The sequence below is a fragment of the Manacus candei genome, unplaced genomic scaffold (assembly GCF_025592945.1).
Source record: "Manacus candei isolate 608988 ecotype Guabito, Panama unplaced genomic scaffold, ASM2559294v1 h1tg000052l, whole genome shotgun sequence".
Lineage (NCBI taxonomy): Eukaryota > Metazoa > Chordata > Aves > Passeriformes > Pipridae > Manacus > Manacus candei.
Genome location: NW_026138100.1, coordinates 5036705 through 5048745, shown reverse-complemented (window position 1 = coordinate 5048745; position 12041 = coordinate 5036705). Strand labels below are relative to the sequence as shown.

General features: G+C 38.7%; 1 protein-coding gene across 1 annotated transcript in view; it reads left to right on the top strand.

The window, feature by feature from the left end:
* The window catches only part of MTHFD1L (methylenetetrahydrofolate dehydrogenase (NADP+ dependent) 1 like), a 148792-nt gene that overhangs the window by 9984 nt on the left and 126767 nt on the right, over positions 1-12041 (top strand). The window contains exons 8-10 of the mRNA XM_051801648.1: positions 6455-6566; positions 10485-10564; positions 11260-11357. Of these exons, the coding sequence (XP_051657608.1) occupies positions 6455-6566; positions 10485-10564; positions 11260-11357 (290 nt within the window). The remainder of the gene's footprint in view (positions 1-6454; positions 6567-10484; positions 10565-11259; positions 11358-12041) is intronic.

Genomic DNA, 12041 nt, shown 5'->3' with positions numbered 1-12041 from the left:
AAGGACAGGAGGAGGAAATAAATCTGAGCAGCTGTGATAGAAAGTTCTCTGGCAAACTCATGTTTTCACAGCTGCAGATGTTTTTGTCAGGCTTGTCTCAGCTCTGGGCTTTAAGTGACTGACAGCACTTAGGAAACATATGCCTCTGTTGGAGACAGAGCACTGTGAACTTGATCGTTGCCATGTCTCATTCTTCAGTTATTTCTTGTTGCTTAGGGTTGTGCTAGAGGACTGCTTTGGGCTGGATGGTGTGGGTGACAGGGTGGCCAGAGGTGTTTCCACTGGTTCACAGCAAAAAATCTGGATTGAGCCCATAGCTGCTTGTGCAGTGCTGTCTATAGCTGGTGAGAAATCTGTTTCCTTCCATCCACATGCTTTCCCATAATCATGCTTTGCTTTTTGGCATTCCCCATAGCTTACCTTTTGCAGCAGGTCACTGATGGAAAACAGAACGAGAGGCCTAAGTTTGAGGCTTTGCACATCAGTCTTCCCAGGTTCATTTTAACTGCTGGCAGTAAAGGAGTTTGTGCTTTACCTGAGGGACTAATCAGCAGAGGTCAGGGGAAACCTACCTTCCTCTTCCTTGCCTGTAAGCCTGGAGCAACATGTCACCAGTAATCCCCAGAGCACTGCTGAACTGTCTGGATATACTCTGATAGTTAACTCTAGCTCCTTGATAAAATCTAGTGCGTTCAGGGAAAACTGTTTCATATTCCCAGAAGCTGCAGAGTCAGAAACTGAGCACAGTTTCCTACTCAACAAGGTACTGCTGTCTCGTGGCAACCTGTATTTGAAGTACAATGTTTTTAGATAACATGATTATAGCTGGTGATATTAATATATGATATGATATTCTTCTGCTTGTTTAAAATGCCAGTTAAGTAAAAACAGTTTAAAAGGTTCACAAGGTTTCTTCTCATGAGGTTTTTTTTCATTTGAATTTCAAATAAGAAAATACGTTAGTCAATGTTGAGGCTTTTCCAAGATTTGGAAAAATTAATTCATGTTTTGTTTTTCCTGTAAAATACACTAACTTCTCCTTTCTCTGAATACAATGCCTCTACAGTAGCAGTCTGTGTACTGTTGTTCGGAAGTATTACCTGTTGTAGCATAATAACTTCACTTATGAAGTGAGAGATGAACATACAAAGAGTATAAACTTTTCGCTGGTATGCATTTGTTTCACAATGTATAATAGGAAAGGAAAATTTTATCTTAAAGGTAGATGTATATTATTTGTATTAATCCATTGGCCAGGCCAGTTTGCACTGAAGCAGTAACTCTGACCTTAATGATGTAATGCCTTTCTTAAGTGGGTACTAAATTACCTTGGACTAGTTCTGTTGATTTGTTCTTCTTTTTAAAAAGGAGAGCATAACAACAAGTGTTTTCTTTAGAAATTCTTTCAATTTAAATGAGTCACACAACACTAAGATTGTTGGGTTTTTTGGGTAAGGTTTTGTATTGCTATGGACTTGTAATTACTTCTGTTACTCATGCACTTTTGGAAAAATATTTTGACAATTGTCAAGAGGAAGGTATGTTTTAGTCTACCTTAGGAAAAGTCTAACAATGTAGGGATAGCTCTCCTGGCAAACAGCATAGTGCCATCTACCATCTGACTTAGTGTGCTCCTTTAAGGCAAGTCTTTTCTGTCCTATGGCAGGAAAAGGGAATGAAATAAATAACAGTACTTTTCATTTCCTTGCTTTGAGATGAATGAATAGTGGACCCACTTTCAATGTTCTTTTCCCTCTTCACTTCACATTTTTTTAGGTGGACAGATTAATATCTCTTTTTGTTCCATTTCAGGTTTGCTTTACTTCATTTCTTAAAAATAATCATCACGGCACAGCTGAACCATGTCTTTCAGCGCTCTTGAGCTTCCTGAGTTTTCAAATAAAATTACAAAGGAAAGAAAACATTTCAGAAGATTCTGGCACATCTGTGCATTAGTTGCCATGAGGAAACGTTGTTCTTTTGCCATTGATATGTTCAGTGTAAAAGAAATTATGAAGTAAGAGATAGACATAAGCATTTTGGTGGAAATTGTTAAGATGTTGTCGCTCTGGTAAGCTTTGTGTAGATAACTCTTGAAAGCACATTCACTGCATTGTGCCTGAAGAATGACCTAGTGACATACTTTCAGGAACGTCTCCCTTGTAATGTTAAAATGGGAGTACCTAAAAGTTGATTCAGTATTAGATGAAGAATGGGAACAGATGTGCTTAATCCTTTATCATGGTAGAATTATGTTTTCTAGTTTAAAAGGAGGTTATCAAGTAGATTCATATTGAAAAATACAGATTATTTCCTTACCAAAACATGGGTAATACTTAGTACTTGTAAGAAAACAGAATTTTGTTTCAGTCATCTAAATTCAGTCAGTCATCATTTCAGCATGTCATCTTTAACATAGCCCGTGTGTGAAGCACATCGTGCCTGTTTTGAGAGAGTTGCTATCCTACATTTTATTGTAAAAGAACTGAAAATTGGTCTATCTAGGTATAATTAGGAATAGAAAAGTTGTTTGCAAAAACCTGGTTGAGGACTATAAGAGTGGTTCAGCTGGAGTGCTGAATGGAAAGTTCCTTTCCAACTTGAAAAAGAACTTCTTTTGGCCACAGTCTGCTTTTCCTTAGACCCAATGCTTAAGCTTCAGACTTTTAGACATCTCTTAGCCATTTACTATCCTGCTTTTACTGTCTTCATAAGAGCAAGAGTCTTGGTACGAGCAGAAAAATGCACTTCATATTGTAAGCATGAAAGAACATGAGATGAGGTATATGGATCCCATAAGAGGAGAGGGAAGCTGCATGAGAGTTTCTAGTGATGATGATGTAGACAAAGTATTTCTACTTCAACATTTTATGCGCATCACCTCTGTTCCTTGTAATTTTGAAATTTATCACCTGTCTGTAAGCTAGAGGAACAGTTGCTAAAGCAGTAGGCTTGAGCCCACAGTAGAGATGTGGACTTGATTTTCATGTGCACTATATAGAGCAAGTGCATTCAGGCCGATGTGGTAGGGAAGGGGTGGTCGGTGTCTGGGCAAGAAGATGGTAGCAGGGAGCTATTGGCCGCTTGCTCTGGTTCATCCCTGAGGAGTCTGGCTGGGTGGGAAGGGATCATGCATAGTTGTTCTGCTGGGTTGCTAATGATTTGCAAACCCTGACTTTCCTGAGGTAGAGATAGAGCTGGAAGAAACCACATAAGGAGAACATACCTTAGTGAAAAAAGTACCTGAAACTAGTCACTGACTTATAAAATTTTCAAGATTTCAGGAAGTAATTAGAGTTGCTGTGATTGAAGTGGAACCTGATATGTAAACTGATGTGAATAAAGATTTTTTTGCTAAAGAGAGTTGTGAAAAGACTTTTAATCAGGTTCCCATTCCTCATCCCATCTCTTAAAGTTTATATGGCCTAGCTTCATACCCAGGAAACAAGGACTTTTACATTTCAAATATTAATTTTAATTTTTATTTTGTTTGATCATGTATTTAAAAATGGCTTTTTTAAACTATGGGAAAATGAAATTTTTATGCAGATTTCACAGCAAAATGGAGTTTCAGTTATCTGTAATAGACAACTACTTTGTGCCATTATCATTAAATACTTGGCTGGAAAGTCTGTATTGTTTTAACATTTGGTGTTCTGTCTTGTGAATGGGTGGGGCTTCCTAATCTGCTTCTACTTAAATCTTAGTGGAGGGAATCATATTTTGTTATGAGGTAAGGTTTCAGATTTTTTGTTGGCACAACTCTTCCCAACTGAAAAAATATTTACCGGTGAGAAGGCAAGATACTACAGGACTGTTGGCTTACTTTGTCTTCAGCCTAGCACATTAAGGAGGGTTTGGCATGATGCTTGTCATTCCTTCCTCTAGCCAGCCTGATGGGACACAGCCTTGCTGTCCAGGGAGCATGGGGCAGTCAGCCATGTGTTCTCCCTTGTGGGTATCTCCTTGACCTTCTGGCTATGACTGCCTGTAGCATCTGGTTCCTGTCAGATGTGTCCTCTGTCCAGGGACTGTGTGGTGCATTTGCTAGGGAGGTTGAATGTGATGATTTCATAGGACTTTTCCATCTCTAACGTCTGGGATTGGTTGGAAATAACTCTGCACATGCATCCCAAGGCTTGCTTCTTGCTTCAGTGACTAAACAGCTGTCAAAAGAGAAGGGCAAGGAAGAAAAAAAACAGCAGAGGAGGTATGGACACAACTTCTTGCAAGTGAAACCAAAGTTTGATGGAGATCACATAAAGCTCTTCCAAGGACACCCAGAAGTCTGTAAACAACTATTTTGCTTTCAGTGGACTTACTCTCCCAGTTTCTGGATATACTTTTTAAAAATGCTTTTCACAGGGGAAAAAAATTTCTGTAAAGCGTTTGTGATATATCTTTTATCGACTCTGCAGGAACTTGTTCAATAGTTGCACATAAAATATTATTTTCTTTGTGAAATAAGGAAAAGGAAATCACATTGGGGAAGACTCTGAGAGATCAGTGTGTTTTCAACCCATGTGACAACTGTTTTGCTGCCATATGGTACAACCTTTTTCATGGAGGAGATGGGGCAGGGCAATGAGATAAAAGGTTCAGCTGGTTTTCTGGTAAATTTATGGATATGTGTGATGTTAGCTATCCAAACTAGTTTTAACATTGGCTAGAAAAATAATTGTGTTCAGCTGTTAAGAACATTTTTCAACATTAGGGTTGGTCGTCATAGAGATGAGTATTTGGCCCCATCACTTGTTTTCTGGCATTATAGTTACATTGAATCAATTCTGTCAAAAGTATGTTGGCTGAACATTCATCAAAATTATTACTTGTTGCATACAGCTCTCAACTGGTTCATCAATTCACAATGCTAAGTGGTGTGCAAAGCTTAGTCCTTGTCCCAGAGGCTTTGCATGGGAAGGCATCCTGACTTTCAGTATGTGATTTCTTACCAAAAAAATGCTGTGGTCATGTAACTGAGAAAAATCACTGTTTTTCTCTGTGTTGATGTTGACTGTTGCAGCAGAGGTTGCCTCCTTTTGCAGAGCAGAAGTGTGCCTACAGCATAGTATTCTTGGTTCACAAGTCATCACAGCATCTTTTTATCCAGATTTGCTTGCAGATTTCTCAGTATCATTTGACCTGTTGCTGGTCAAGCATTATGACTTATGTGGCCTTCTAGGAGTGGCATGTAAGCTGATATTCTCACCACGCTCAGGAGTGAGAGCAATTTGGATAAGGCTGAATGACTGTTTGCAGGCAATCACAGGAGTGTTGTGAAACTTGTGACTGAAGTCTCAGTCAGCTCATTGCATTAGTCATTTGTCAAAACAGTAAATCTTCTCCCACACTTTTGGCTTTGTTTCCACATGTGGATCTCTAAGGAGGGTTAGGCCATCCTTGCATCCTCTGAGGGGAAGACGGAGCTTTTTTTGTTTTCTGCCTTTTCTGCAGCAGTTATGCTCTTCTTCCCTCCTGGATGCTCAGCTTTGCCAAAAACCTGCTATCCTGACAGGATTTGTAACTGTTCTTTCTTGGCAGGAGTGTTGGGCAGGGTTACGTCAGAGCGCTTTTGGCCAAAAAAGAAGCTGGAACGCTTGTCAGTCAGAAAGCAATTTGTGAGGCTCACTGAGTTTGTTACACTTGGAATTAATTTACATTTGTTCAAAATATTACCAAAATCACTGTATCTCTGAACTAATTTTTACATTCAAGCACAATGCTGTGGCTTTTTTAGTGGATCTTTATACATCTGCCTGTGGTGCTGTCCCTTACCTCATGGTGATTCTTATAATTGGTACAGGACCCTGCTTCAGAGAAGGTGGGGAAAGAAAGGCACTTTATGTTATAACTTTGGTTATAAGAATTTTTGTCATAACCATTTTTGCTCCAGCATCTGCCAGGTTGAAGTAAATCACAGACACTGATTAGCAAACGTGAACTGAGAAGGAAAAAAGATGCTTTAATTGGTATTCTTTAAAAACATTGATGTTTGCAGATCAGGTCATCTTGCATTCCCATCAGCTGGCCTGGTTTTCTACTGTGATAATCTGACTATGCGCTTTATAATTGCCTATTTACTGTCATTCAACCCTTCTTTTTCTTAAGTTGCTCCAAGTTACCTTGGCCTTTAGGACAATGATAGAACTTTTTATTTGGAAGGATGTAATCCCCTTTTAAGTATTATTGATGCTGACTCTGACCTCACTCGCCTGATCTCACAGTTTGTTTACCTAACTTCATTTTAGATGCTATTGTTCTTAAATTTCATGGAGGGTAAGAATCAAACCATCAGTTTGCATTTTTTTTTTTTATGTTCTTGTTGTCTGTAAATGCTTTGCTCAAAAGGCTATTGCTGTATAAGTCTGAATATCTTTAAGATGCATATTAAAGTATGTATTTCTAACATTAAATGCTTATTTTGTCCTTGGGGGGTGTCTTGGGGTGTCCCTAGCTTCGTCACGCGGATGTGGTGGTATTTGGCAGTATGAAACCCGATGATGTTCCTGTGAGCGGGATAAAGCCTGGAACCACCATTATCAGTTGTTCTCATGACATGCTGTCAGGTAAGAGGTGTTAAAGATAGTTCCTGCAAGTGATGTGCAGTGAGTCTTTGAAATGTGTGTGACATCTTGGTGATAATGCAATGTGGTTAAAAGCTGCATCTTTGGGAGGGGGCCTTGAAAGGTGTGTGTTTGTGTACAGGGTATGTATACATGTTTCTCTGATGTATAAGTAGGAAAAAGATGTCAGGTGGGGTAAGAAAGGTTGGAACAGATTCTTCATACCAGGATTGTTAAATAAGTGATGATCCTATGGATTCAAAGACTTCAGAGAGATTTTTGGGTCATAAGATGAACTATTACTTAGTGCTGTTTTGTACAGTGTGTTATCCTGTGACTTCTGTGGTCTCACCTGGAACATGCGAAAAAGAGAAGAAGGGAAAAAAATACCAGCTCTAAAGTGCTGTAAAGCTGTCTGCAGAGAACGCTGCAGGAGGGAGTAAAGAAATCATGTATAGCTATGAAGAGGCAGAATGTCTCCCGCAGTAATTATTCCTACAAAAAAGAGTTTGAATTCACCTCCTTCCTCCCTAGTATAACATGGTCTAACATGAAGGGGGGATGGAGGAGAAAGATAAAGGGGCAGAGAAGAGAGGGAGTGGTGTTACAGCAGTAGTACCTATAAATAAATAAATGAAAGGGAATCTCCCCTCCTCATTTAATGCTTCTAAGCAGAAACCTCTTGTGTGTCAGACTTGGGGCGGAGGTGCAGGTCTGTTCTGGCAGGATGGAGATAAACCAGTCCTTGCAGCCTGAGCGGGCACCACTAGTGACTGGACTCTCCCAGCACTATGTGTTGTCTAGTGCAAGTCCCACTTTTGGACACCCAGTTCTCTCCTTCCATTGCAGAGGGAGTCTGAGCCTTCAGAGACCTAAAAGTTCTGCAATATGTACTGTGTCTTGAGACTTAAATATCTTCATGCCTTAGTTGCTCTATAGAACTCTAGATAATATTAGTGTTTCCCTTCCCTGAAAGAGTGCTATTAGAAAAACTGCATTTCATATCAAAGCAACATTCATTTTTTTAGGCATGAAATGTAAGATTTGGCATAAGCGTATACATTTCTTTGCATTTTTAAAGTTGTAGCAGTGGGCTGTGTTAAGTACTGCTTTTTTTTTTTTTTTTGAAAGGCAGCATGAGATTTTTATAATGATAATTTAAATAGAACTTATCTACCAAATGTTTATCTATCTTTATGATTATGCTTTTGATGTTGTCAAAACCTTGCAGAAACTCCAAAATTATAGAAGAAATGCATTTTAGCAGCTTTAAAAAATGCTGGTCTCAAAGCTTACTAGAGAAGTACCTGAAAGACAGGTGTCTGACAGGAAGAATGCACTTAGTTTAATTGCAAGATGTTTGTGAAAAGCCCACTGTGGAGCAGTTATGACCTTGGAGAAACAACTGAGTCTTATAACTGATTCTTCACTTTCATGGAATCTGGCAGAGGTGCTTGGAAATTGTTCTGGATTTTTTCTTGCTTTAGAAATGTTCAGCTTAACATCTGCGGGATCACAGGAGCTAAATGAAGTCTGAAAGCACTAATGGCCATGAAGTAACTTTTGTTCCTGCTAGATGGTGGCTGGATTTCTATCTTAAAAGAGCATATATGTAGTCTAACACACTTGTGTGTTTTAAAAGCACTCAAAATTTGCAAGGACATAGGTGAACTGGGGAAATATAATGATGTAAGCCAGGAGAGTAGAGCTAAAAGTGCTCACTGCAAAGTGACAAAATTCTTTTTCAAGTATTTTTTTAATCTAAGCAAATATTTTTAAATTATCACAGTTTTAAGATGTTCTAGCAACATTTCAAAAATTTCAGAATTTTCTAGCAGTGCAACATCTGCTGCTGTTGCACTAAGGGTCTTGGAATCAGGTGAGTGCTGGTAGTGTCTTGCAAGAATATACTTTAAATGTGAATGTATAGAAATGAAAATAAGTTTCTGAACAAAACTTAAGGATACCAGAATTATTTGGGATTTGATATCCAGTTTCTTTGGGGTCACTTGACAGCTGAAGCCTATATGGTTTTAAGTATGTTAGTAGGAAATTCAACCATTTCCCCACCTCTTCTCTATTCTCAGCTGCATGAGCAGACAGGTAGTACATGACAGCGGCTCTCACCCATCTGCGCAACAGGGTACAATTCAGAGGAGGGATCATAATGATTGTAGCTGATCTGGCCATAGTCCAAAGCAGAGCGCTATTCCAGCTCCCATCTGGAAAATTTATCCTACAAGAGCTGTTGCAATCCTGTGATTGTCTTGCTAATTCCATGTGTGCATGACTTTCACCTCTAGTGCTTCGCCTTCACCCCTGTAAAAGCCTGGTTAGTCATTTGTGGGGTGACTGTGTAGCATAGGCAGTCTAGGAGAAGTAGTTTATTGAAGGGAATTGTCTAATTCTGATATGTATTTACACACGTGCTAGCTCTGCCCTGATAAAAAAGTCATATTAAGCCAAATAACATAAAAAGCCAAAATGTCTCTGTAAAGCACAGCTGTCTGAAAGGGGGTTTTAAACTCCATTTTCCCTACTTCATTTATGTTTGGCAGCTCTCCCAGCCTGATCTCAAAGCAACAACAGTCAGCTTATGACTGTGATAAACTGTTCCAGTAAAACTCTTCTGTCTGTATCTAAAGCTGAACATCTCCAGAAGATTTTGTTGTTTCGTTGTTTGTTTTTTTTTAATAGCAAGTGTAAATGTAAGTAGAAGGATTTTTCCAACACTTTCTTAATTAGAGTTTAATATCAGGACTGTTACCTTCTGCTTGGTTGCCTTTGTCACTGATGTATAGGTGCCTGTTGGCAAGAAAGTTTGAGAAAGGATTAGGATTTACACAGAATGAGACTAAGGGTGTCTGCGGAGATGGGCTCTTGCTCTCTCAGTGATGGATGTGACAGAGCGAGCTGGAGCTGGGTGGGGGTGGTGGGGTGCTGGCTCCTCTGCCTACTTCTGCCTGCCACACTGGCTCCAGTCTGAGTTCTCTGTGCCTCACTGCGACTGGGACCCTTGTCGGGAGGGGTAATTGTGCAAGACAACATGAGTGTTTTATGACTAGTACGGATGGGGTGAGTAAAGGGAGAGCTTGACCAGGTCAGGGTTTGCGCTTCAGTTCCCCTGTGGGGGAAAGGTTAAAGCTGTCAGTGTACAGTTGTTATTTTTTTATTACAGTTATGTCTACGCCCTTCAGAATGCAACTAGGGCCTTGATATGCCCACAGAGACTAGGATGTGAATTTTGGAGAAATTGTGTCTAGATAAAAATCAATAAACATTAACAGAAGAACAAGCCAGAAGAAGGATCACAGCAAAATGACAAAATAATTTGTTTAGTTAGGGTAGCTAATGTATGATTATTATTTGATATATTGCCACTAGAAACAATGATAACTGCCTCTAAAGTTGGAGTCACTCTGAATTGTATAGATTTTTCAGAATATCTACTTTTAATGTCACATTGATGAAGATAACTTTTGCTGCTCAAAAAAATTCACATATTCTGTTTCCAAACTGTAAATCCCATTGGTTAATAATCCTATAGTATTTTGTGATCATTTCATTGTTCTGTTTTGCTGTAATAGGTGTGTTAAGAAAAACAGTCTTTACCATGTTCATTTACATGTTCTGTTTAAGAATATGTATAGCTTTTCAAATCCTCACAGCTGTGTGAATTTTCTTACGTGTTTGTGTAATATGTTTCAGAGCATACAGTTACTCTCTGATTTTCACAGTATATCTATCCTTGTGGGGGATTTCATTTGAAGTATTAAGTAAACCACCTATAATTTTGTCAGTAACATTGTTAAATTTCAAGTCAACATTCAAAAATTTTTTATTTGGACATAACTTTCAAATACACATACTCCCACTCACAAAAGCTTTGTGATTTATTAGTGCAATACTTATATTTTACAGAGAAATGCAACTATGGTCAGCAAAACACCTCTGCTGCAGAAAATGCTGTTGGTTCTCTTGCAATAGCAATGAGAATGCAGGTTAGTGTAACTTTTCTGTTGCAGATTTATTGCTCTTTCTGTAAGCTCTAGAAATTGCTTCTACAGTTTAGATTTTAACTTTTGTTTTGCTCTTTTGAACATCTTACCTGCCTTCCATTTTAATAGCAACTCTTAATCAGATTAATGTAATGCCTGCTACATTTAATTAGAGAAAGGTAAATTAAAAATAAAATGTTATAATTCTGGTGAATACAGTAAAGCTTGGCAGAAGCACTTGTATCAATAGACTAATGTCACTTATGCTGGTAAAACAGTGAAGATTAATTATATCTGTCCATACTTTTGTGTCATCATGTATAGAGGGGTTCAAAAGTTTGTTACTTAATGTGGAAGCAACATAAGTCAGTCAATGAACAATTAGTATCTTCTATTATTTTTATGGTGTGAGAGAAGACTAGTAATTCTCCATCTTACCGGAATAAAATCTCCACGTGCCTAATTAGAGATTTTTTTCTGCCCACTTACGTGTTAATGGAGTTTTGTTCTGTTTTGAAACGTGGTCAAACAATATGACAGTGTTTTTGTCCTAAAACCATGAAATGGAAAGATTTTTAAGTTTGGGGTTTTTTGTTAGCCTTTGCAGTAGAAGTTATTTCAACATACTCTTGAGATAGTTTGAAATTAGTGTTCAGCATTTATGATGCAGCTGGTGCCGTTTCCTTGTTTAAAACCAGAACATGGTAAAAACCATGGAGCGATGGATCCAGTCCCATCAGTACAGGAAGTGGAACCTGCACTGCTTGAAACTGCAGCCCCTCTCCCCAGTGCCCAGGTAATAAGTGCTTTTAAAGAACTAAAATTTAATAAAATATTTAAAGAGTGGGCAAGTGTTAAATGTGACAGTGTTAAACGTGACAAATGTAAAAATGGCCCATACCTAATTAACTTTTAATGTTATGTGAACTACATGTTGTGTTATTCTCTTGTATGCCTCATTGGGACCATATCCTTCTGTTTTCTATCAATTTTTACTTTAATGATGTACATTGGCGTCGAGCTTTGTTTAATGAAGACCTATAGCTGGAAGGTTTTGTTGAGGAAAGGAGTTGAAGCTTTCTGCAATATCAACAGAAATAAAAAATATGTGAAGTTCCTAATGGCTAAACCCTAATGTAGGAAGGTGTTTAGTTAAGGCTCAGTGATTTCAGTGGCATTTGAGTTTGTATTTATTTCCTTCCCTCAGCAGAAGTACTTTCTTCAGCATTAGACTTTTAAATTCCTCTGTGGGTGTGAAAACCAGGAAGCATATTTATTCTCATAACCAGAATCTTTTCAATCAGTTCCTGTCATTCACCTCCCAAGGCCCATGTCAGGCCACAGGGATTTCAGGTCTGCCTCGGCACAGCTGCTGACATCTCTGACATTTAGAGCAGCCTGAGCCCTTTACTGTGCTATAGTGCTTTGCTACTTGTTGGTTATGTTGGCTGATGGAGGGAGGAACTGAGTACTTGAGGTG